Raw genomic sequence first — 27,718 nt, forward strand, 5'->3', positions numbered from 1 at the left:
CGCCTTAGTTACAGGTCGTCAATGTAAATCACAGGAAAGTTTTTTTCATACACTGTAGTTTCTTTCAAATATAAATTCGTTTGTTGTAAAGTTAACTACAACTAAATACAAGAAAATATATGTAAGTTCGACGGATATAATATATCTTGGTGTCCAACGACGTAAGGTTACAATACAGCCACAATACAGTTCCAGCAAGAATGTAATTAGTTTGGGGGATTTGTGGTTTTGTCAGAAGGTTGATTGAAACATATGACGTCCCGTTATCTGCGATCCTCCCAAACCCTGCGAGTGTGTGCTGTCAGCGCGCAGATGCGCAAGTTGTCTGGGATAACTCTCGGTCACGTGACTTCCTGCGGCGACAGAGCGCTGCTGCAGTTTTCTCGTCGGGCGCGCTCGGTGTACGGTGTGGAAATTCCGTCATGAACCGAACAACGGCGGCATGAAGCTGCACGCTGAAAACGGCACGTGAATTGCTGCGCCGCCCGTCAACGGTTACCCGTCTCCGCAGACCAGTGGATTAACGGCCGTTTCTCTGTGGGATTTAAAGCAAGTGCGATCCAGGGATAAGTTTGTTCACTCTGTCGGGTGGAGGTGAGCGGGACACCAGGAGCGAGCATGGCGGAGAGAAGTGGCCGTTTGAGCTTTCCTGGGAGCGGGGCCCTAAACAGACCCGTGCCTATGAACCTTTTCGCCACCTGGGAGATAGACGGCTCCTCTCCAAACTGCATTCCCAGGTGAGAGTCGTGCGTTATCGGACCCCCAGGCGGGTTGTTTATCGGCGGGCAGACAGGTGCAAGGCGGCAGGGAGTGGTGCGCGCATGTGTCAGACAAATAAAAGGGTGTGCATTGATCAACCGTAGGTCCGATTGGACCGATGTCAGCATCTGACATAAATCCAATAATCATCCGTTGTTCTGCAGATTTTCACGGTTCTCTCTGTCACTCGCCATTAAGGTGACACGACCGCGCTTTGATCAGGGTTATACAATGTCCCAGTGTTGCTCATACATTTGAATGCTACTCAGTTGGTCGCGAGCCTACGGGTTTAGTCTCTCCGTCCGCGAAAGAAACTATTTGACTGTTGTGACGTCATTGTGCTCTGGTTAGACTGCACGCGCGGTTTGTAATGAATTTAGCTGTAGGAGTCCAGTTGTTAACATCAGGGATAGGTTCAGCCGAAACTCGTAAAGCCTGTCTTATTTTCTGCCGTGAGTCATCGTGGCATTGAAGAACACAAGCGTTCCCTCGTTATTTCTGTTTGTCTGTGTCATTTGCTCATTTTTAACAAGCCACAAATCGGACACACAGGCACCTGACAAATCGATTTTGACTGGCACCGGCATGTACGTTTATTTTGTTTCTCTTTCTGTCCTATTCAACGTTTAGGATGATGATCTGAGGGATGTGTCCGCACGTTTAGAATGACTCCCATGATAGTTATTTTTCCTACTATGGCAGTTAATGGGGGTGAGATCTGTTTGGTTACTGACATTCTTCCAAATATCTTCCTTTGTGTTTAGCAGAACAAATAAATGTATACAGGTGTGGAAAAATCTGAGGGTGAGTAAATGATGACAGAATTTTAGTTTTGGGGGTAACTGTACCTTTAAAACAAATCTGAACTGGAGGTGGCGGAGAGATAAATGAAGGGAAAGAAAGGTGTGTCTGATGAATTCTTTATCACAATAAAAGACATAAATTATCAATCATGCTCTTTGTATGCTCACTGCAACTGTGATGAGCACTGTTTAGAGATTTGACAGACTATTTTGTAAACCGTTATTATTTGTCAGTAAATCTCTTTACATTAAAGTTTTATGAGAGATATGAGAGATGACACTTAATAATAACAATCCTTGACACAACATGAAATGAACTGTAAGTAAGCTGGTCTTCTAAGCTTCTGTGTGCTGGAAGGGGGAATGACCTCCTCCTCAAGTGCTGTTTGACCGACTGGACTATTTTTGTGACACAATATATATCCCATTTTTACATTACATTAACATTTAGCAGACGCTTTTATCCAAAGCGACTTACATTGCTTTATCCTATACATTTTACATAGGTATTTGCAATCCCTGGGATCGAACCCACAACCTTGCGTTGTTAACGCAATGCTCTTACCACTGAGCTACAGGAAAGCTGTATGCACTTTAATGCACTTTAGGTAGAAACATCAGTTTGACACACGTGTTGTTTCAAACGTGTGTCTTACAGAACAAGGGCCGTTGCGTTGTATTACTGCTCTAAAACACATTCAACTCTGTGATGATTTTCAGTTCTGGAACATCATTGACTACCATAGAAGAACTAAATTAAATAGTAGTTATAGGTGCCCCAGTACTACTGTTTTACCTAAATTCTTCAAAATATAACATTATTTGTTCAACAGTACAAAAATTATACAATATGTTTTTTCCTACTATGGTAGTGGATGATGTCCGAGGACTGACAATTGCTAACATTCTTCCAAATATCTTTAGATTATATATAGATACAATGAATATAGATTTGAAACAATCTAAGGGTATGTAAATTCATTTTTATTTTTGTGTTATTATCTCTTTAACCCAACAATGAAAAATCATGTCACCCTCAAGTCATTCCAAACCTTTATGACCTTCTTTGGAGAATGCTGTTGTCAGAAAACATTGTCCACCGTTGACTTCTGTTGTATGGACACAAACCCCCCCGAGACCTTTCTCTGGATGTTGTGGGTCAGCGGTCAATTATTAGCTTAAAATTGTTACTTAAGAGTTGCTCTTTTTCACTCTCATGTGAGTGTGTTCTTAAAGCATTTTATTTATTTCTGACATTTTATAGAATGATAGTGAAGAGACTAAATTTATTTGTATTAAGGAGCTGTAATTTTTTATATGCAGAATCTCCATCCATGTTCACTCCCGGCAAAATTGCTCACAGGCTCTGGATGTCAGACCACACGGCCCGTGTGGTGGTGTGATGGCAGATGTGAAGGAGTTAAGCAACCTTATTATTAGATCACTGTAGCTGCAGTAAGTCTCGCGCTCAATTAAGCTGTCAGAACTTACAGATTCAGAGCGATCGAGTCTTGCTAAAGTCAGCCAGAGTCACAGCAATATAAGATTGCGACTACACAAATAAAACTACTTAAGTTGAAAAGCTGATTGAGTTTTATATGTAATTAATTCATATGGGTTTTATCTGCATGCACGATCTGTTCAATCACGGTGGCTATAATATGGAGGAAATATCATCGATAGTATTTTTCAACACCATTTCTAACATTTTAAAACACATTTCACGTAATGCAGATTTTGTAAAGAGAGATGGGTGGTGGATGTAAAAAACTGTTCTTGAAAGTGCTGTTTTTCATTCTTTTTTTAAAGAGGGCGTGTACTTGAACTAAATTAAATATGAATTAAATAAAAAATGTTGACACAAAAATGTAACTACAATTATAAATTGATCTCAGGGAAAACACACAACCAGAAGTTAAATACAAAGTTGGCCTTTATAGTGACTCTGTGCAGCTTTGTGTGTATGCTCCCTTATGGTCCTTTGTGTTTTCTCAAGTGGGCATCATTTCAATAAAACAATAGTCTCTCTCTCTCCCTCTCTCTCTGTCTTTCGCTCTGATTGAACAGGCTGTACTAGGCTGTCATATTTGTGTGTGTTGGTGGTGCGTGCGCTGCGTTCTCACCCTGCGGGAGAAAACAGTCATGCCTTTGTCTTTAACACACCCACAGCCATTCTTACACGCACACACATAGTGACAGGGGCAGAATAAATTGGTGTATTGTTTACATGGAAAATAGCTGTTTTGCTTTGGACGCCTTGTTGTGTGCGTTCTTGATTTGGAGTGATAGCAGATTCTCCTACATTTAAATGTCTTTAATAGAATAGTGATTGGAATGCAGTTAGTTTTACTGCACACACAAATATTTGTTTCTGTTTTTATGTTTACTATATTAAAAGTAAATGCATGTAAATAAATGACTTTATTGTTAAAAAGTCAATAGACTTTTCTTGTATTGAGACTTTTGAAAAATGTCATTTATTTGTCTTTATAATTATATATTTTTTATATTAAAAAGATTTTCCGATATCTGTTTTAAAAACCTTTTGTAGCCTGTTTTATGTGCATATGACAGTGGAGGAACTGACCTCACACACACACTGACAGATATTTGCTTACTCAGCACCTACTGTTGGAAGAGGGGCAAATGTGTCCGTGTCCGTGTGTGTGTTTGTGTCTGTGTGTGCGTTTTGCTCTCTATTTGTGCTTTCTCTCTGGTCAAGTCAACATTTTTGGAAAAGGTACTAAGACAGAAGAACACACTTACTATGCAAGAGCTTGTCATACAATATATAAAATATACAATATAAAATTTCACTAGTTTGTTTTGGATGTTTGCTGGTATCTTCTTTTTACACTGCCATTGCATGAAACACAGAAACTTAAAACCTTAGAGTTTTTCAAAAGATCTTAAAAAAGGATTTGTGCTTAACAGTTACACACCTTTTACTAGTCCAGTGATTTGTTACACTAAATGTGTCAAATTCTGTACAATTATGAAAGAGCAGATGTGCTTTGTACTTAAATTGTGCCAAACTATATATTTTATTATAAGGATAATCATTGATGTGCACATTTCTTTCGACTTCTTATGTTAATATAGGTATAGTCAGTGTTTGATGTTGTATAGCAGAGCTGCTGTAGACATTTGTGAATTATTTGCATATGCTGCAAAATAAGGTCAGTTTTCCGGTTTGTGTTTAGTATCACATAAACAAATAAACAAGATGGGAAATGAGTAGACTGGAGTCATAACATTGCATTATTCTTAACTGGTCTAGATTGAAGTATTTCTCAAGCTAGTTTAGTCATCGTTACATAGGCTAATACAGACTTGACTGTTCTCCCCTTTTGTGTTTGGTGTTTTTCAACTTAACCATTTTATACATTGTAACTTTGTGTAAAAAGCTCAAATTTGTGTTGGTGTAAACTAACACCATGTGTGCGGAGTCTCATGCTGTACTTTCAACTTGCTTATCAATGTGACCTACATTGTCAATGTTATGCATGCTCTGAAATTCAAAACGTCTTCATTTAAAGGTAAAGTTAATCAGAAATAAAAAATACTTCATCATTTATTCACTCTGTCATTCCAAACATGTGTAACTGACTTCTTCTGCAGAACACAAATTACATTTTTTTTTTAAAGAAATAACACCATTCCCCACTGACTTCCATTGTATGCACACAAAACCACGTCCTTTGTGTTCTATAGAAGCAAGACTTGTAAACAGGTTATGAAGGACAAGAGGGTGAATAAACAATGACCGATTTTTGTGTGAACTTTAAGTAAAGCTTTCATATCCAAGAGAGTGGTCAGAACGTCTGCCTGCAACATCACTGAGGTCCAGAGATTCAGAAGATTCCAGAACTGGCATCTGAGCACGCCCCGGAAAACAGATGCCTTGCACCCTGGGTACTTTTAGGGTTTACAGATCAGGACCGAAATAGCTGGTTTGTGGACTGTGGCTTGCTTTTTCTCTTCCAGAAGCCCCTGTGTGACCCAACAGCAGTAGGTCTTTGAATTATTGTTATGAAGAATGCAAAAAAGCACGGCATTGCGATCACATGTGCGTGACCACACGGCAACAGGGACCACTGGCTTTGTGTTAAAACGAAGCTTTAACCACAGCAAACTTACAAGAACACTCTTGTTCCTGTACGTGTGGTTAAAGGCCAGTTCACACCAAGCATAACTTAAAAATACAATGTTAGGATCAGTCCATGATGTTTCGTTTATTTCAAGTTTGCTCGCTTCAGTTTCACATTTGAAATGTGAAAGACCTTTACATTTGATAAGAGTTTATTTGACTGTCAATGATAAAGGTCATCAACTGTTCTTGTTATATTTTTATTGTGTACTTTAGTGCAATTGTCTATAGAAATGTTTAATCTTTTTAGTGATGGTCCTGTTGTTGAATGAGCCTTGTAAGATAAGATAAACAGTATTTGTTTATTATAGCCAACTTTTTATTTAGGACAACACCCAATGATCTAAATTTATATCACTCAGAAATGAAATGGGTTAGTTCATAATTTTTAAGTGATCTGCACTGCTTTCTGTTCTGTGTTTCAGATCATTAGTGAATGTGTCTCTTTTGTTAAAGCGTGGGAATATCTGTGTTGGAGTACAAAGTGTTCGGACGACAGTCGCACCTAGAAATGCAGAGATTTCATTGAAAAATCTGGCCAAGTGCAATATTAATAATAATTTCGCCCTGCCTCTTTGAAACGCGCAAATTTTTTAGATAGCTCATCACTCTGAAAAGCTGTTTAGGCGGTCTTGGTCAAATCAAATCATGAACTGACGTAGATTTTGTGAGGGTGTGGTTACACGAGGCATTTCAGGCATTTCATGCATCTTTTGTTCTGACACTTTATTTTTTGCAATTTTACGTGTCTTACGTGCAATAGACATCTTTTACCTCTCACAGCCCTACGCAAAGCATGCTGGAAACCGAAAATCCCCCTCAACCAGTCATGTTGAATTAGCTTGTTTATATTAAGTAAACTCAACAATTGGACCAATATTATATTTTTTTGCGTTTTACTTAACAATGTAAGTTGACCAGTACAAACTTGTGAAGTTAAGCTAACAGTACTAAATGTTAAGTTTAAATATCATGGTTAACTGATGTTAATGCAGTTAATTATATTCTTCATGTAGTATGAACAAGGATGTTTATTTTAAAAGTAACAACAGCAACAGTTCACTCTTCACAGTTGGTCGCAAGGACATTTTAGCGGATAAGTTAATTCACACACTGGTGCAGAGGAACCAATGATGTTTACAAATTTAAAGTCATGTTCTACAAGATCTGACAACAAGTGTCCAAAAATGTCATCAGTTCAAACTCAGACAACAGGTTAATCTGATTTAAAAAAAAAGTTATCTACACTCCTAAAATGTGCTTCAAAATGTTTCTTCGATGCCATAGAAGAACCTTTTGTTTCCATAATGAACCTTCAACATCTTTTATTTTTCTCAAAGGTTCTTTGTCGTGAAAACTGGTTCTTCAGATTACAAAAAAGTAAGAAAGAGTTGGTTCTTTAAAGAACATTTGACTGAGTGGTTCTTTGTGGAACCAAAAATGGTTCTTCTATGGCATCCTGAAGAACCTTTTAAGCACCTTTTTTTTAAGAGTGTAATTATATGATATATATATATATATATATATATATATATATATATGCATCATTTGTGACTTCCTGGATGTCTGAATATTTTTTGAGACCACTGACTGTATATTTTTGTTTGTAAGCCTTAATTAAATTTCAACATTTCACACAACTTCCTAAAATTCAATATTTCTGCAGAAGAGGCAACCCAACGTTTGCGATTCTGATCAGCATTTTTGTTTGTGTGTGTGTGTTATCCAATGAGAAAAATGTAGGTCAGTAGGTTTTTTTGGGGGAGAAAGGGTGCGTATGTTTTCAACATGTGTTATTGTTTAACTGCAGTTCTCTGGATGTTTACACACACACAGCTGTGACTAATGAGCCGAATAGGATAAACGAAGCATAAGCAGATAAACGTGTTCTCCGGTGAAATACGGATTGTTGATTTGCATCGGTTTATGTTTTTCTGTCTGTTTTAAAGGCTCGGGTTAACTGGATCTCTTATGTCTGTCCATGTTAAGAGGATCAGGGGAAGTTTGTTCTGTGTGTCTGTCATGCACATGTCATTGAATCCTCTGTCTAAAAATCTCCAAATGAATTCAGATCATTCATATTGTACATAAATAATTTTATATTCATCTCTCTTTCACTCATATGCACAGGTTACACTGCGAGTTATCTTGACATTTTAGTAGTTCTTTGAAGTTCAAATGCATTTTTCAAAGCACTAGAAAAACATGTAATGTGTGTGCAGTTTTCCTAGCATGACTCTTGCTGTATTTGTCATGGAATTATACTTTAAATGACACACCAGCTGACATGGACTGTACAAGTTTGTCCAAAACCTGAAGATTCATGTGTTCCAATGGGATTTGCACATGTTCCCAATAGCCCAATTGTCCTACCTTTTTCCTAAATCCTACAACTTTCACAGGGATCAAAATATCCAATAAAACAAGTTTTATGCGGTCTTGGACTTGTGAACAGCACTGTTTGCCTCAACAAGTCATGTGTTATTTATAGTAATGTAAGTTCTTCCATCATTCTCAATAAAGAGTATTCAAGATTTTGAGCTAATGAGAATGAAACTGACCTTAAACCTGTGTGTGTATGTGTGTAAGATTCTGTGCGTGTTCTTTGCCTTCAGAAGTGAATGTAGGTCACGACTCTAGGGTTTTACTCTCATTCAGATGAACAGAATATTTGAACCATCATTCAGATGAGATCACACGCACATGGTTCCAGCACGGGAAGGGCCATTCTGAACCTCACCTACTCTTAAAATGGATTATGGCACTTATACACATACACAGACATGCATGTTTGAAGGTGTAGTTCGTGTATATTTTCTGTGCCGGTTGTTACATTCCTGTCCACCTATATTCGGACAAACAGAGGTAAAACAAGATTTTAACAAACTGGGGCTTGTGTTGGAGCTGGTGCTCGGCCCGAGGGTCATCAACAATGTGACCATTCGACAGAGGCAGAAACAAGAAACATGGTTAATCATGTTTCTGATCAACAAACCTAACAAAACTCTGCTTTTAGTTTTATAAAATTTCTAAAATGTAGTTTTGCATATATCTTAAACTCATGTATGTGAGAGAGGCATTTAAAATGGACATTTGTAATGGGTTTCTGGGCATTCAACCTACAAATGGTTTAGTTGTGCCAAAAAAAACCACTTCTCTACCTTAAAGGTCATTTATCTGATGTTATTTGCACCCTGAAAAAAAGTAAATTTTTATAGTACAAATATCTAAAACGTTCTAAATTCAATCTATTTTAAATCAATCTATGGAAAAGTGACCCAAGATATTTAGTGATGCTTTAAAAAAGCACACCATTACTATTCGAACATAGTTATTATTCTTGTTCCGCCAGAAGTTTGGCGCGTAACTTGTCCCACAGTTTTTGACTTAGACCCATGTATGAGAGCTCAAAGCTAACGGCCCATTTAGGAATGAGGTGCTATGACTTTTATAGGCGATCAGGTGGGGGTGTTCGATAGGGGGGCAAAAAAATACCCGGACAGTCCTATTGACTTAACATTGCGCCCAACTTTGACGGATCGTAGCTCCGCGCGATGAAATCGTAGAAACATGCGGGTTACCCCATTTGAAGAGGGTATCAGGCTCTGTAAGAACATATGGGATGTAAGTTGCACCCCTGGGGTGTAAGAGACACTTAAAATTGACAGGAAACATGCCCATATAAGGCGTAAAACTGTCCTGTGTTGAATATCTTCATTGGCAGATTTTGTTGCTTGTTTAAAACAAACTTACCTAATTCTTACATTTTCTTTCATAAAACAAGAAAAATATTGGATCATTCTTGTCAAGTAAATAATTCTTAAATCTACCTATTAGTACTTTTAGATATTACAAGAAAACATGACATAAATGCTTAGTAAGAAATTCATTTTTTGCCAAGCGTTTGCTTCGGCAATGCTGTAAGTGACGCATACTTCTGGTTTTAAATGAAAATCTACCCTGAGTGTAAGGGTTATGAAATGATGGTGTAAGCTAATGCATCAGATACTGCCAGTGTTCTGTCCGGCCTGTAACCTGAGCACCATTCCGCCCTTAGCATTCACCTTTTAGCATAACCGTTACAGTACTGGCATAACCGTGTGTGCATGGGTATAACTTTATGTAACTCGAGTCAGGAAAGATGGGAGCCAAAGTTGATAAAATTGATTTGCGTCTAATATCCTCTGTGCTTCCAAGGGCCTTCAGCATCTGTCCAAGAGAAACACACACATACACAGTATTTGTAACAATGTGTGTGTAATGGAGCTGTAATTGAGTGTGTGTCTGTGAGAGAGGCGAGATGTGTTATCATTAACTCCATAGAAAATCTATATTTTTGTGTGGGGGCTTATTCAAATTTGTTAGGTCTTTGAGAGGCTAAATGTAGTTAATAGAGTTGTGTGTGCACGTTTGTGTAACACCTCACACCACACCAGCTGAAACAATCAGCCTTGGTACTGAGAAAACAGAACAGAAATATTGTGTGTGTTTAGTGGTCTCCTGTAGTGTTTAGTGGTGGTCTGCAGGATTTCACTGGAATTTGTAACTGTTTTACAAGGTGAAATTTTGTATTCCGTCTGAGGCCATCAACTGTAGTCACAGAAATGAACCATTAATGTCTTGAAAGTAGTTTTTAAAAATGTGCGTATGTTTGTGCAAAGTTTACTGAGACCCACAGTATGTGTTCCTTTGTTGCGGGTAAAGTTAGCATGGTAATCCTTCAGCAAAGAATGGCTTTTGTTTGTGTGTGTGTGTGTGTGTGTTTGTTTGTGTGTGTGTGTGAGCGTGCATGTGTGTGTCAAAAGGAGAATGATGTGGAGACAATACCAGCCTTTAGATCACTGAGAGTATAGAGATTGTACTGGGGGCTACACACACACACACACACACACAGTCCTCCTAGATCTCAGAGTACCTGGTATGTGATTTGAATATATAAAGCATTTCTCATTAATATTCTATTAGGTGCGTGTGTGAATGGTTTTCTCTCTGTGATGCCTAGGGCCTTTAGGGGCCTCTGGTCCCCTGATCACTTCCCACTGCATCATTCCAAACAATACTGATTCATCTCCAGCTCTTTCCCTGCAATACTCACATTCCCTGCCTCTCTGCAATTCTCCCTCTGTAGTCTGCATTTAAAGGGATAGTTCACAGAAAATAAAACTTCTGATGTGAGGCAGGATGTTTATGCTTTTCTATGCATGATGACCTATAGTAAAGCACCACTTTTATTATGCTTTTAGGTCATTGGAGTTTGTATGCAGTTGGTCACCATTCACTTACATTAAATGGAAAAGTAGTGTCATCATTCAGCTAAACGCGTCATTAAAAGTTTTCGGATGACGTGTGTTAATAAATGGTTACAGAAGTGTCAATGTTTCCATGTGACTATACTGAGGGTCCACCGAGAGAGGATATCTGGCTATGCAGTACATTTATCATGTTAAAAGCCGGATTGGATAAGTGTGTTTGTGTAGTTTAAAGGGGTGCGAGAAAGCCTCATGACTTGTTTTAATAGAATGAGGTAAGTTTAAACATTTCCTCTTGACTGAAGCGACGTGTTTTCAATGGAAATTTGGTAAATAGTGTATGTACATGTTTCCAGAGGACTAAACTCGTGAATTTCATTGTAGCTTTGCTCTGGACTCATCTGTCCCAGTTGGAATCTTCACCATAAGCGTTTTAAAGCTCCCGGCTGTGTGTCTGTGTCAGAAGGGCCTGAGTAACCAGGCGTTCGGTTTAGTTTGAGAGAAGTTCTCAGAATCATGAGGTTTACCAGCAGTCTTTAAACCTGTTCCTATCAGCCATTATTTACTAAAAGGAAACTTGAGCCGAACTTTATGTCACATTAACATATTAATCATATTTCCAAACATTTACAGATAAACAACCGGCGGCATGAATATCCCTGACCAGCAGAGATGAGACTAATGTTCTGTTTGCTCGCCCTTATCTTGTCTCAACCCCACATGTTCCTTTTTCCACTGAGAAGCACAAAAGGTTTAGCAGAGCTCAAAAATAACAAAAAGAAAAGATGCATGAAGTATAATCGCTTCCTTCTGCTTATGAATCAAAACATTTGATCCTTTGCCTCACCTATACGTGTTTCAGTCATGCTTACATATTACTATCAAACACCTGCCTGTAAAGCTCTGAAGTATTTCACATTTACCCAGCAAATGTTAGATAGTACATCTGAGACTGAGGGTGAAGCTCCTCTTTTTTTACTACATAGATAGTTTGTAATTGTGTTAATAAATCTGTTTTCGTCTTCAGGTTGTGCAGTCTGACATTGAAGAAGCTTGTTGTGCTGAAGGAACTTGATAAGGAGCTGATTTCTGTTGTCATCGCAGTTAAGATTCAGGTGAGCAGTGCTCTGGTTTATGAAGTGTATTATTATGAGCTGTGTTTTAGCTCTTGTATTTACGGGGAATGAATGTATGAATCATTATAGGGTTCGAAGAGAATCCTGCGTTCTCATGAGATAGTGCTTCCCCCTGCTGGTGGGGTGGAGACTGATCTTGCTCTCACATTCTCACTTCAGGTAGATACCCTCAAAACACACACTGTGCTTTTAAAACTTTGTTTTAAAGGGAGAGTTTCCTCAAAAATGTCATCGTTTACTAACCCTCTTTTCATTTGAAACCTGCAGGACTTTCTTTCTTCTGCTGAACAAACACTTAAGAAGATATTTTGAAGAATGTTGGGAACCGAAAACGGTTACCGCCCTTGTTCGGTTACCAACATTCTTCAAAATATCTTCTTTTGAGTTCTGCAGAAGAGAGAAAGTCATACAGGTTTGAAATGACAAGAGGGTTAGTAAATGATGTCAGAATTTTTATTTTTGGATTAACTATCCCTTTAAATGCATCTAAAAAAAAAAAAGGCTGCGTCTTCAAACCTTGTGAGCTTGCTGTGTGAAAGACTATTGTGTTAGAGTATTCTTTCATTTCACATAAACAAAAATGCAATCTCATAAATTGGAATTTTACATGGGTGGCAATTTATACGCCTCATTTAAATAGAAAATTTAACTGAGCTTGTCGCAAGGCATTCTGGGCTTAGATTTTTTTTAAAGAATACATAAAATGCTGTCTCACCCAAAGTATTTATCGTAAAACAACCTTTGCATCGGCAACATTTCTGATGTTCTTTACGTAGACAGCTTAGACCCTCTCAAGATGCCATTATATGTCCCAATTCTAAACTATTGGAGTTTATTGAATTGAATTGGTATTGATCCTAATCTCTCTATGTATATCCCATGTGTGCATGTTTTTCCATGTGATCAGTACCCTCATTTTCTAAAGAGAGAAGGAAATAAGTTACAAATCCTGCTTCAGAGGCGGAAGAGGTATAAAAACCGAACCATTTTGGGTTACAAGACATTGGCAGTGGGTTCCATAGACATGGCAGAGGTATGTCTGGTTTCTATCTAATGTTCAGTTTAGTGTACTTGACTCATAAACAAATGCACACTGATGTGTGTTTTATTTTGTGTGTGTGTAGGTGATGCAGCATCCGGCAGAAGGTGGGCAGGTCTTGGCTCTGTGCAGTAATCAGAAAGAGTTTCTTGGTAAAGTTGCAGAGATTTGGATCTATTCCCTGTCCAGTCAGCCAATAGACCACGAGGAGGCAGCCATTTTGGGACAGAAAATAAAATGTTCTGGTAACAATTATTTATATTTTTCAAGTGTTAAAGGTCTAATATGTATTTTTGTTGGTGGGTCCATTAACAGAAATGCAATTTAATATACATAACCATGTCTTCAGAGTGTATAAAGACCTTACATAATGAAGCGCTATGTTTTTATTACCTTAGAATGAGCTTTTTCTATTTACATACACCGTGGGTCCCCTTACATGGAATTCGCCATCTTGTTTCTACAGTAGCCCTTAACGGACAAACTGCTCTGCAGATCGCATGTCCTCAATACATTATCTTCTTCGGCAAAAAAGCGAAAATTTGATGACATCTTAGTTCTGTGCCTGCAAACGTAGTGCTTAAAAAGGGAGGGGCGGAGTGAGCCGTTGGTCCCAACCTCACCAATAGATGTCGTTACATTTCATACACTTGACCTTTACCACCTGCTTCTTTGCTGCATATCAAACAATTTATTGAACCATCAGCATATGTCTTTCATGTTTTCACTTCATTTGATTTGATAGATAATTACTCCGAGGAAGAGTATGAAAGCTTCTCATCAGAGCAGGAGGCCAGTGATGATGCAGCACCGGGACAGGTGATTTTTCTTAAACACGCACATACACAGTTACGTTCCTCTAGCTCAATCGGTACATCACGGTGCTAGAAACACCAAGGGAATGGGCCCAAGTCGTACGGCACCTTCTTATCACCCGGGTATGTGTCTTTTTAGGATCTAGAGGATGATGAATATGAGATGAGGAAGCCCAAAAAGCAACGGAGGTCTATAGTCCGAACGGCGTCGATCACCAGGGTAAGAACGTTAGAGGAACAGTGAAGGTAATTGCACATAGAGTTCGAAATTTGCGTCCGAAATTTCCTCACGTTCAAAAATAAATAAGACCTCATGTTGTGTCAATCACATTTACACACAGCCTCTGATATTTTCGTCCGCCATTAAGAAAAAAAGGACTGGGTGGGATTTTCTTCGTTTTTCGCATCCGTAGCAAACATTTTGAGTGTTGTTTTGACAATTTAGAGACAAGGTACCAACGAGCGCAATAAATACAAAAAACGAAATTTAGCCCTTTATGTGCAAAACCTGAAGACTTGAGTGGATTACAGTCGTCACTATCATGTATAGTAAATGAGTTGTTAATGTATATGTATATGTATATGTATAATGTATATGAGTTTGTGTATATGTATGTGGGTGTGTTTATTTTTCTCTCTTTTTCCATTAGCAGCAGAACTTTAAGCAGCGCGTTGTAGCGTTGCTCAAACGGTTCAGAGTTTCTGAGGAGGTGAGTGAGTATTCTGAATGTTTGTGTACACTTTGGATCCTTTCATAGGCAATATGGCAGGGTGCTTCTTTCTGTATCGCTCATCTGCGTCCGTTTTATGGGATTACATCTGCTCACTGAATGTTAGTCATTTTTCTGGCAGCTCTCTGTGCTATAATTCACTGGCCCTACCATCTGTCCGCACACAGAGATATACGGTCTGCCCATCTTGTCATCTCCTTATTGGTTACTTATTTATTTTATTATACAAAAAAGTCACCACCCAGGCAGTGCAATGATCTAGGGTTGCTGCAGTTGGTCAGGTATAGGTTCAGTAACGTTGTGTGCCCGAAGAAGGAGGTCAGCTGAATACATGAATATACTACATGACCAGGTTATTCCATCAATGGATTATATCTTCCCTGATGGCACGAGCATGTTCCAAGATGACAATGCCAGGATTCATCGGACTCAAATTGTGAAAGAGTGTTTCAGGGACCATGAGACGTGATTCAGGGACCATTTTTTATATTTATATTTTCCTTTTGTGTTTGTCTTTGGAGCTGACCTGGCCTACATTTCACTACTGGTTGTATATTCTCTTTATAACGGTGTATGTGACAAATAAAAAATCTTGAGTGAGACACCATTTGCACACATTGATTGGTCACCACAGAGTCCAGACCATAACCCCATATGGAGACTACAAAGTATTTTTGTTTGCAAAACCAGGAAGCGATTTAGCATTTAAGGACTTCTAGTTCCATCGCTCCAAAGACTATGTTTTTTTTTTATGGGTTTTTGGTAAATCGCCCGACATAAGGTCTGTGGTAAACAAACCTCTAAATATTTTAACGTTTGATTCTATGACATAAAACACACCAATTATAACCTGCTTGTCATTTTTTAAAAGCCTTAGTATGTCTTAAAAACTCCGGTTGCTAATAAGTTCCAAAAGTGACAACTTCCTTTGGTGGGGACATTAGACGTCATCGCACATACAAAGCTCACAAATAATGCAACATGGGCACAAATCTCTTAAAACGTAGATGTAGATTCATTCACGGAGTATACTTACAAGGAAACACATTTTTAATAAAGTTTGAAAAAGTTGTCGGGGGGTTGGTGGTGGTGACGTTGATATCGAGCGACCTGAAGTGTAGTCTGTTTATAGCATTGTGTTAGCTTTTTATGTCTGCCAATTGTATTTTGGCTTCAAAAGTTACAAATGTTGTGTTAATTTGTAAAGATTATCTTGATAGACAAAACGTGTAAACATTATAAGCCTTTTTTAATCATGGAGCTTATTTTTTTGCGATCCAAAAGTCTATTGCAAAAACGCATAGGCTTTCAGATAAGGGAACCAGTGCGGCACTTACTTCCGGGTTAGCCTACAAAATATGTCATATCTGAGCCTATCCATTGAGATTCTGGTGTGCCGGAGATGCAAATATTAGAGTGTGACTTTTTTGGACGGGCAGTGTATCTTTAGCCAGTTAAGGAGGCATTCAGTAGTTTTATAGCAATAATGATAAATGATAAAAAGGTTTGAATGGTTAGTTAAGTGTTTTCAGAATATTGATCCTATATAGAGTGCCGCAGAGATATTTTTGTATGGAAAACCCAGTAGTAAGTTAGGGTTTTAGCAATTTCGGTTCCATCACCCCCAAAGTCAAAGGTTTTTTTATGGGTTTTTGATAAATTGCCTGAAATAAGATCTGTAGTTAACAAAACCTCTAAATATTTTCATATTTTAATCTATGACATAAAAGACACCAGTTATAAAGATATTAATATTAACAAGATGCTTCACTGCCATTGGAATGAATAGGAATGAACGCAACGCTCAATATGGCCGCCCTAGCGATGGTTTGCGCATGTGTAGTATCTAAAGCATTATGAAAAATAATGTTCCAATTTGATCATAGGAAACAAAAGTTGTAGAGGAAATGCTGCCCTTAAACACGGTTGACTGCCTCTCGTTTTGTTTATTTACACTTGTTTTGTAAACACTTGCTGATGTAATGCTGTGAACAACAGATTCAAGGTTCATAATACATGTTAAAAAGAAATTAATAGTTACATTTATTAATAATGTAGATTATAAATAGTATGTTTTGCCATTATTAAAGTGTTAACAGTTAAGTATGTCAGGTCAAGAAAGACTAATTTGACCATTAAGTGAAATCAAGAAAATCAGTCTTTATATTATTTTTAATAAAAACATGTTTTTTTTCAGGAAATAGTCTAAGTTAAATTTAAAATGTCAGGAGATGCATTGTTGATAATACTGTTAAAAATACACTTCTAATAAAGTGAGTGTTGGCAAAACCGATTGTCATTTTTATGTTGAGGCAGCGGGGTGTTGGCGGCAGCTGCTGAATGTAACTGATAAAGAAACTTGTAATCTAATTTAGTTACTTTTAAAATCCAGTAATCTGAACAGTAACTAAATTACTTTTTAGAGGTTTAATCAGTAATCAGATTACTTTTTCAAAGTAACTGTGGCAACACTGGTAGTGACCCATTTAGAAAATGTGCGCACCCTTGTAGCATGAGGAAGTCTGCTGCTTTTCTCTTCTCAGTGGACCGTATCTGTGTTTAAACTAAATTATTTTACATTTAAGGATTAAGATTTCTAACCTATGACATCATAGGCGGTTTACCTTGCTTGCTTTCTACATAGTTTTTATAATTATAGTTGTAGAAAGAAAACATCCTTAATGATTTTGGACGGTCTTTGAGTCAGGGGACTCGAGGACAGTCCCCTGCCTAGCTCCACAGATTCATTTAGCTGTGCATGATCAGCATTCCTACAGAAACTGTATCCTTGTTACCTGATAATCTTGCGCAGTAGAGTAGAGCAGGACGCTGGATATAAAACATATTCTTATTATTTTTACAGCACATAGTATGTATACTTTAGATAGTATGCAAGTTTTCTGTATGCAAGGAATACCAGATGTGAAAGAGAACAAGCATTAAGTGAAACTCAATGAACCTATACTTTTTAAAGGAAACGTTCACCCAAAAATAAAAATTCTGTCATGATTTACTCACCCTCAAGTTGTTCCAAGCCTGTATAAATTGACTGCCATAGTGGGAAAAAATGTTGTATAATGCTTTTTGTTCTGTTGAACACAAAATGAGATATGTTGGAGAATATAGGAACAGTTCTGGGGCACCTTCGACTACCAGTTTTTTTTCTACTATGGTTGTCAATAGTGCCCCAGACATCTCGGTTGTCATTTCACTAAATATCTTTCTTTGTGTTCAACTAAACAAAGAAATTGTTACAGGTTTGGCACAACTTGAGGTTGCGGGTGAACTATCCTTTTAACAACGAAACCAATGACATTTAAAGAAATTCATTGCTCAAAACAAGGTGTGCCAACCTCGAAGCATTCCATTCCAAACACAGGTGTTGAAACGGCATGATATGTACAGTACGTACCATTTAAGCTTCAGAGGTCATTTGTGTTCTCAAGGACAGGAAGGATGCTCTGATGTGCAGTGTCACATAATTCTCATCACCATAAGGTCTCAGGTTACTTCCTGTTCTGACAGGCACAGATTTCTCTTATGGTATGATTTTATGCTGGACCAGTTTTCAAACAAGAAATCATTGAGCATACTTGTTCTAGACACTTCAACGTTATTATACGTTGACTTTTTTTTTAAACAATAGCAATAATTGAAACAAAAGCCATCTCTCCATGATTCAACATTTCAAAAAGTAGCTAGAAAGAGTTTGTGATGGATTACTCGTGGTTATTCTGTAATATTGAAAATGAAAGGTTTAGTGTGCATTGCGTTCTAGTAAATGTGCAGTGTGCAACATATCCTCTTGTTATTCGGTGCAAACTGAATTGCATTGATGTTTGAAAGTCCTTGATTGATTTTTCGCTCTCAGTAATAATATTCGGAACATCATGTGGTGCTTGGGATAGATTCTCTTTCAGCTGAGTCTGGGTATTTTCTGTCCTTGCGCTTCAACCATGGCTCTGTATCGCCCTTTCTTGCCATACTGCTGGTACATCGACAAAGTACAAATGAGAACATTATGTAATATTGTGTTTTTGTGCTTGTAGGTTTTGGACTCTGAGCAGGACCCAGCCGAGCCTCCTCCAGAGGTGGAAGAAGATCTGGATCTGGAGAGTTTAGATTTTGAGAATCCAAGTGACAGTGGGCCAGATCTGGACGATGATGAAAGCGTTCTGAGCACTCCAAAGCCAAAACTCAAGTATGAGGGGGCTTGTGCGTTTACTATAAAGTTTATAGTATAAACTCATTTGTTTATATTTTGTTAATGCTCATTCATTGTGTGTTTGGTTAGGCCATACTTCGAAGGGATTTCTCTCTCAAGCTCTCAGACAGAAATCGGCAGCATTCATAGCGTCCGCAGTCACAGGGAACCCCCCAGTCCGGTATGAACTCATGATTGAGGAAACATCATACTACAAGGGCATATAATAGACCTAACCTGACTGTGTGTACTTGTTTAAATGTAAAGCTAGTTGTTATTAAGTTCTACTATCCTCTAACTAAATGCTAACCTAATGACTGACCCAAAATAAACAACATTAGTTACTTTAGAAAACTTAACTTCAGATATTACGTACTTTACTCTTTATCGATTGATATTTGTTATTGATAATCTGTATGTGTTAGAAGAAACATTGTAACAATAATGTAATTCTCTCTATCTCTCTCTTTCTCTCTAGATGGATCCTGATAAAATGAGGGTTCTATGTGGGAAGTTTCAGATGGATAATGAATCTGATAATGTTTCACTGGTATGTCCTGTATATCTGGTAGATGTGTATGTCTTAAATGTACTACATACACGTATATAGTACCAGTTACACTCAGTGCACATTTTATAGAGGGTGTTTGTGTCTCTGTCAGGATCATCCTGAGGTTGTGACCCCAACAACAGAGCTGGAGATGATGGACAACATGGACACTTTCTTGGAGAGGTTGCCCCCTATTGGCAGGATGACCAAAACAGAATCACTTATTATTCCATCCAACCGGTAAGGACCCACATCTCTGTAGTTTATGGATGAGGGATGGATTTGTTAACACACAAAAAGTCTCAAAATGTTATAATGAGATATTAAGCATCAAAGTTGTTTTTTAACCATTTATTTAACAATTATTTACATTTTTGACAATATTAAACATATCAAGACTATATTTGCATGGCTAGAATTGTTTATGCAGAAAACAGAAAATCACAAATAAGTGACTTTAGTTGGGTTTTCACGGACTGGGTCACATATATTAAATGTATTCAATACAGTACAGTAGATCAAAGTTTTTAGGTGTGTTACTTTTGTTTTTACAAAAACTGTGAATATATATATATAGCTTTAGATATTTTTTAAAAAGGGGAGTTCTACTGTTGGTTGCTTATTATGTCTATTTTGTGGTTTGATGGTTTCTTTTCTGTGATGTGAACATCTTTCTCTCTCAAAATAAAGGGGGGAGCCAAAGTTGGCAGGGCGACGAGGGCGGAGCACATCCCTTAAAGAGAGACAGCCCAGCAGACCGCCCAATGAGAGAGCCAACAGTTTAGACAATGAGCGCTCAATGGAGACACGCTGCCACCTACAGGTCAGAAAGCACCTGGTGCATGCAATTTACTAAAAAGTATGATCTGATTTATACAGGGGCATTATTCTTTTTAAACAATTCTCAAAGCACTCATTTTTTTCCTGGATAGATTCCACGCAAAACCGTTTACGACCAGCTGAACCACATCCTGATGTCAGATAGCCATCTACCCGATAGCATTATCCTTATCAACACCTCTGAATGGCAGGGTCAGGTATGATTGACAGCTCCCAGTAAACATCAGTTTTAGTGGTGGAACAATGAGTTTTCTTTAGAACATTTATTGCATTACTATCGTAATTGTAGTAATGTTACATACAAAGGTATGACTGAAATCTAATGGTCTAAAAATATAAAATATCTAGTAGCAAAAAATATAAAAAGAATAATGTGTAAATAATCAGGCATTAAGTATTTCACACAAAAAGCTCAATCATTTGACTCATAATTTGATTATTTACCATTTTTGAATTTCAATATAATAGAGACAAATAAGCCTCACATTTAGCAACAACACTCAATTAAATTGTTTAATAATAAACAAATGCTTTGTGAAAGTTTGCTTTCCTTATTTTCTTGTTCTCACCCCCATTCTCTCTCGCAGTATGTATCGGAGGCACTACAGAATCACGGTTTTCCCGTCGTGTGTACGTGCACCAACGCAGACATACAGGCTGCTTTCAGCACCATCATCTCCCGCATACAGAGATTGTAAGTCATTAAACATACGTAAGCACTCATATACACATTCCCATAATTCCCTGTATTGTGACTTACTGTGTGGTTTGTCTTTCTTTCTAGCTGTAACAGTAACTCAGTGACTCCGTCTCCAGTGCGGATCGGAGTTGCCGGCGCACAGCATTACCTGTCTGCTGTTTTGCGTTTGTTTGTGGATCACCTGACGCATAAAACTCCCGACTGGCTTGGATACCTACGATTCCTCGTCATCCCTCTCGGTAAGTGCAGGGGTTCGGGGGAAAGTGGGTGAAAGATCTTCCCAAAGATACTAAACAAATGCATGTGTGGATGTGTATAGGAGTTCATCCAGTGGCTAAATATCTGGCCAGTATAGACTACAGATATAACAGCCTGTTCCAGGACTCCGCATGGAGAGATCTTTTCCATAAACCAGAAGCTCCGAACTCCGGTAACTTTCTTTCTTTCTATCTTTCTTTCTTTCTTTCTTTCTTTTAATCTTTCTTAAAATATATGTATAATATATGTCTGTTTACTGTGCATATTAATGCTGTATTTATTAAAACATACACATACTGTACATGCTTATATATAAGAAAAATATTAAAATGTGTAAACATGTATATATAATTTAAATTATTGCTAAATATAAATGGATACATGTGCATATTTCCTTATTATGTATGTGGATGTTTTTTTAATATAAAATGAATATGTAAAGAACGCAGACATATATTATGTAAACACAAACTTTTATTTTGAATGCAATCACTCATTTGACAGCCCTAATCAACAGATTTTGTTAAAGAAATGTTGATTATGGCTTCACATGAAACTTTAAAGACATGGAAGCAGCTGACTGAATAATGTTATTTTCTTTCCTTACCGATTGACAGTTCAGGACAGCCCTGATGTGGTTTCCAGGGTAACGCAGTACATGTTGGGGGCAAATGGAGCTCACCAGCTGCCCATAGCAGAGGCCATGCTCACCTACAAACAGAAGAGGTAACATGTATGCAAACATAAACCCTGTTTTATGTTTATACAAAAGAGTGAAACCTTTCAGAGGAGGCAACGTTCACTATCATGGTGCCACTACCATAAAGCATTACCACAATGAAACATATTCATAGACTGTGTGTGTTTATTGTATTTGTAAAAATACAATTAAAGGAATATAATAAACTATTGATATGATAAAGTGCTTGAATATGTTTTTTTCGAGGTTTGATTTATTTTCAGGTGCTCCAAAGATGCAAATATACGTGAATTGATGTAAATGTTTGCATCTTTTTAATAAGCATTTCTCCATGAAGGTTATGTTTGGACAAGGTTATCATCTCTTTCTGTAAATAACATTCTTTATATCTTTTTATTTTTCCTTGCCCCCTCTGAAGGAAAAAGAGCTTTCATTTTGATTTAGCAGTAAGGTATTGTGGTCTTCCTGCTTGCACTGATATCATAACCAATCAGATGCATTTATTCATTTTTTACTTCCTGTCTCTCTCTTCTCCTGTAGTATTAAGGGGAATCTTTTAGCTGACGGAGGGCAGAAAAAAAGTTAAATCTGAGATTCTATCCACACACTCCGATTCATAGTGATTTGGGGGGTATTGTATCTGGGTTTAACTCTTAAAGGGATAGTTTAAAACAACAATTATATTATAATTTACCCACTGCTACATCTGCTGGATGAACAGATGGGACACATATTTATTAAGTTAATTTCTTATACAATGAAAGGAATCCGTGACCACAGCTGTCAAAGCAAGATTTGCAGGAAACAACCTGCATGTTAGTATGTTACTTGCACACAGCTTGGATCAGTTTGGAACGTAACAGGAGTGATATGAGATACTTTAAGGTTATTTTTGGAGTTTGACAATCTCTGGTCACCATCCATATCCATTGTATGAAAGAGAACATTTTTCGGCTTCTCATGTTCTGTTTGAACAGGTCTGAGGTGATTTTCTTTTTTGGGTGATCTGTCGCTTTAAATTGTGCAACAAAGGCTGTGGTGTGGAAAGAATCTGAAGGTTTAATTGGTTCTTGCTGCTCTGGGATATGAACATAACCACCGTCATGCTCTGAGCACTTCTCCTGTCCTTCAGAAGAGTACACGGTGTGCTAAATCTGGAGTCATTTCAGTTTAAGCTTACAGTATAAAGTATTCACAACATAAATATTCTCGATTTCAGTGCCAACTGAAAAGCAAAAAATAAAAAATGCAAACAATTTTCAATGATACCAGCTTTTATACGGAGGCAGAGACCGTTTTTGAACAATGAGGTGAACAGATCTGATGATGGTGGATGAATTTTTCTCTTTCTGTCTTGAGCAACTTTTACTTGGGCTAGCCTCTATTGATCTCTCTTTTTCTCATGAATCAAGATAAACACCATAAACAACACGACCTCAGCTGATGTCCAATGTTGGTTTCATCGGTGTCTGTTTTCTCTGGGATGCAAAGTTATAAAAATAGTTGCTTGAACCGTGTCTGTCTGTTTTTGGGCTTATGTTGCATTGGCTTTTGGGTGGGTTATTGGCCTTGATCCCTTACTTTTACAATGATCAGAGATGGTTAAAGTAAACATGCGATTGCAGTCTGAATGTCAAAAATCACTTCACTTATTATAGGCATTTGGAGTCAGAATCATAGCCAATCCTGTAAGGCCAAATTTATCTGCAAAATAAAGTTTAGAAAATGTTGCTATTCCCTGGAAACCTATTGTCCATAACATTAGTATTGTCGATGTAAGATTTATAATCTCTGTATGAGACCATCTTTGAATCATGTAGTCTAAATCTGAGCCCTGATTGGCTGAGAATGCTTCATCTCATTTTTGAAACCTTTAGCTTTATGGTGGCATTTGATCGGATGAATGCTGGCATGTCTTGCTTAACAGCGTCTCTTTGCAGCATGTCTCTGATGTGTTTCACTTGATGTTCGAATGAATCAATTGTGTTTGATGAATTGGGAGGGCTGATGATGGGAGGGGCTAAGAATAGCAGGAGTGGGTGGGGTTAGGCCTGACAAAACAGGCGGTGGGAAGAGTTTTGGGAGTACTAGAATAAGAGTTGTTTTGTATGTCTTACTTGATTTAATTACGTAAATTTCTACCCAGTTGCCCATTTGTTTAAATTCACATTTCTCCTCTCTCTATCTCACACAGCCCTGATGAAGACTCGTGTCAGAAGTTCATTCCTTTCATTGGGGTACGTCATAAACCCCATACCTTTTTTAAATGCAATTCTTAAAGTTAGGCATTGATATGTGGTTTATGATATGTTTTGGTTACCTCAGTGTGTTAAATCTGCTTGCAGGTGGTAAAAGTGGGGATCGTTGAACAAACGTCTGCCACATCTGGTGCGTTAAGTTTTATTTACATTGCATATACAAATAGTTTGTATTGAAAAATAGTATTTATGAGAACGAATTTGTGTTGTTTTATTTAAGGTTGTTTATGAGTTGTATGTGCATGTGTGTTTAGGCGATTCAGATGACGCTGCTACTGTGGGGTCTGCTCTTCTCTCCTCAACTCCTCCTGCACAAATCTCCCCATTATTAAAAGAAGCATCTCCAACACCTCCTTCATCTCCCTCTGTACAGATATCCAGGTGCACACACACACACGCATACAAACAGTGCTGTATAATCACAACACAATTGCATTGTGTCCCAGATCCCTGTACTCTTCATTTTGTATTTATTTGAATGTGTTTGTGGCTGTAGTTCTCCTGGAGGGGGCCACGGGGAGCTGATGGGACTTCAGGTTGATTACTGGATGGCTCCGTCTGAGAGAAAAAAAGAAGTGGAGAAGAAGGACTCCAAAATCACCCTCAAGTGCACCTTTCGCTCCCTACAGGTTAGCCGCCTCCCACAGGGCGGAGCCGAAATGACACATCAGCCAACCATGTCCATGACAGTTGTCACCAAAGAGAAGAACAAGAAAGGTGGGACAGTTTGGTTTCATTTTTTGCATTATACGCAATAGTAAATTCATGAAGGGAACACTTAAAAATAAAGGTTCTTCGCAGTGATATCAAAGGTTCTTTAAAGAACCATCTCTTTCTGAAGAACATTTTTGCCACAAAGAACCTTTTGTCAAACATAAAGCTTCTTCGATGTTAAAGGTTCTTTATGGAACCAAAAGCACCTTTTGAGGCCTTTTTTTAAGAGTGTATAACAATATGTATTTGGATTAAACCGCTGACTGTGTCTCTGTGTTCAGTGATGTTTTTGCCTAAAAAAACCAAGGATAAAGAGGCGGAGTCAAAGAGTCAGGTGATTGAAAGCATCAGTCGACTCATCTGTACAGCCAAACAACAGCAGACCATGCTTAAAGGTGATCAGCCAATCAAATGCATCCAAAATAATCAGACTTTCTAAACATAAAAACAAGTTAACTGTGCTTGCATAATCATTGTGTACGTTGTGTCGCACACAGGTACAGTTTGTTTTGGAAATATGGCTGAAGATTAAAACTAGTGTTTGTGTTCTCTCTCTCTCTGCAGTGTTGATAGATGGAGTGGAATGGAATGATGTGAAGTTTTTTCAACTCGCCGCTCAGTGGTCGTCTCATGTGAAACATTTCCCCCTTGCCATTTTCGGAGCCTCCAAAGGGCCTTACTGAATCTGCACTCCTCTATGCTACGGCTGCCTTTACTCTCAATGCTGCCTGATGTTTTTATTTAAAAATGTGCGTTCTCACAGTTTGCAACTGTTTTTTTATTTTAAGACATTGGTTGTTGTTTTATGAAAGACTTGATGCCATTTTATGTTGAGCTTTTAGAACCCTCCAGTGTTTAGTAGTGAAATGAAAACTAATGAACTGATTCTTAAAACCGATTTAACTCCGTAACTAGTGAGTTTTAGGTGTTTTTAGTCATTTTGCAAAGCTGTCTTAACACATCTCAGCATCAGCACACTGGCGAAAGACCAAACCAGCGAACTGAAGAGAACACAGTGCTTTTGTCATACAAAAAAGACTGAATCTGAACTAAATTTGTTGAGGATTGATTTTCCGTTTGGAGTTTTCGTGTGATGCCTTTGCTTTATCCAGAAGACTCCAGATTGTACAGCTTCGATTGTGAGGTTGTAGAAAAGAATGTGACGTTTTCTCTTTCCTCATCTTTTATTTGCACCATACGGACTCTCCCCAGTTACACAGTTATGCGTGTGCAGCACATTTTAAATGGTTTCTGATGTCTATTTTTTCCGTGTATGTGTGTGTGAATGTATTCACGGAAGGTACTGAACGCTAAAGCACTTTTGAAATATTAATACATTGTGTTTTTGTTATGATGCTTATTATACTGTTCACTCCAGCTAAAAACTGCAGCAAAGCATTGTGGAAAATCTGCAGAATCTGAGCTGAGTGTCTGTGGCTGCTGTCACACCTGCACTCTTTAAAATGTTTTTTTATTGAACAAAATTCTTAATATGTTCTGCTTTCTTTTTTGGCTTTTTAGAGATTTTTCTTGTTAGATATCCAATGTTTCCCCAGAGATGCGGTGTTGGATTTTTGCCTAGAAAGTCTCTGGTCTGCAGGAGAATCTTTTGAAGAGTGAATCTTGCCAAAAATGTCAAAGAGGATGTCTGAATTCCACCCCAAAATAAAAAAACAAATCTAACCCAAAATATATATTAATCATCATACAGTATATTTTTACTGTAAAACAAATCTAATTAAAACCACGGTTTAGACAAAATTTATTAAAAAAACTTTAAAAAACTCAAAGGCTTTGATTTTGGGGTGAAATATGACATGGACATATTTTCGAGTGACTCGCCTTAAAACGCTAAATAGAGGAGCCACATACATATTCCTTTAATCTCACTAAATGTAGCATAAGAATTACTGTGTGCATTAGGTGCCTGTAGGTGTCAATAGCACAAGTAGTTGTTAATGTGTCAGTGTTATAATGGCATTAGAAATAAAGTTTTCATAAGGCCTTTTATAGTCTCTGAACATTCTCATGGCATCTCTTGCAGGATTGTTGTTCGATTTGCTTAGTCCTTATTACATGTAGAGCAGTTTGTGTGACTCACTTGCTCTTTAGAATGCCAAAATATGTCAAAACTAACAAATCAACCCCTTTAAGGGAACTATCCATAATTCAGTCCACTGACTCACACTTGTTATGCCGAATGTAATTAAATGGCAGACCAGTGCAATGATGTCAGTGTTCTTTTCTGGTCATTAAAAATTAAGTTGAATTTAATGGAATAGGTTCACGCTTGAACGGACTGTAAAAGGTTTATAATTTGTCATATACACAGTATGTAAGGAGTTGTGCTGATGATGTCAGCTTATTGTCAACGTTGTGCTAAAGGACTGTCTCTTTGCTGTTTTAATTTGTACCTGCCACTAGTATTCGTTTTTTTAAATATAATTTAAATATATTTTAGCTTTATAATTGAAATGCCCTGCTCCAATTGTGGGGTATTACTCAGATAAATTTGTATGAAAAGAATACTATACCACTGTAATTCCTGAACTGTAATTTAATAAAACTACACACATTAAACTTATGTGCTGGTTTCTGATTGTGATTTTAAACCTTTGGCTGAATATAAAGAATTTTTTTCCTAAGATTGTTTTAAAACGTATGAATAAGGGTACGAAATGAAAATAGGTACTTTCAAAATTGCAAATTGACATATTTTGTCATATTAAGAATTTTAAGAATTAAGAATTAATTAATAAATTAAGAAGTTTTTTAAATTGTATATTTATAAATAATATAAATAGTTATTAAA

The 27,718-nt window shown here is 37.6% G+C and overlaps 1 protein-coding gene across 3 annotated transcripts; it reads left to right on the forward strand.

Moving 5' to 3' along the window:
- The first annotated feature begins 129 nt into the window (after positions 1 to 129).
- Positions 130 to 27,490, forward strand: pacs2 (phosphofurin acidic cluster sorting protein 2). Of its 3 annotated transcripts, none has more exons than XM_056760131.1 (25): positions 130 to 737; positions 11,989 to 12,076; positions 12,167 to 12,256; positions 13,005 to 13,130; positions 13,222 to 13,381; positions 13,882 to 13,955; positions 14,091 to 14,171; positions 14,605 to 14,661; positions 18,732 to 18,883; positions 18,977 to 19,067; positions 19,365 to 19,436; positions 19,549 to 19,676; positions 20,127 to 20,259; positions 20,369 to 20,473; positions 20,864 to 20,970; positions 21,061 to 21,215; positions 21,296 to 21,406; positions 21,852 to 21,960; positions 22,353 to 22,385; positions 24,129 to 24,171; positions 24,280 to 24,322; positions 24,447 to 24,573; positions 24,689 to 24,909; positions 25,188 to 25,301; positions 25,471 to 27,490. In XM_056760131.1, exons 1-25 carry the CDS (start codon positions 619 to 621, stop codon positions 25,587 to 25,589), a joined length of 2,658 nt encoding a protein of 885 aa, XP_056616109.1. In that variant the 5' UTR covers positions 130 to 618; the 3' UTR covers positions 25,590 to 27,490. The 3 variants fall into 3 exon arrangements, with proteins under 3 accessions (XP_056616109.1, XP_056616108.1, XP_056616110.1); XM_056760130.1 differs by having other exon boundaries at positions 131 to 737; positions 14,602 to 14,661; XM_056760132.1 differs by lacking the exon at positions 22,353 to 22,385 and having other exon boundaries at positions 132 to 737; positions 14,602 to 14,661.
- The last annotated feature ends 228 nt before the right edge of the window (positions 27,491 to 27,718 follow it).

This window comes from Triplophysa dalaica, chromosome 11 (genome assembly GCF_015846415.1).
Source record: "Triplophysa dalaica isolate WHDGS20190420 chromosome 11, ASM1584641v1, whole genome shotgun sequence".
In the NCBI taxonomy this organism is placed as follows: Eukaryota; Metazoa; Chordata; class Actinopteri; order Cypriniformes; family Nemacheilidae; genus Triplophysa; species Triplophysa dalaica.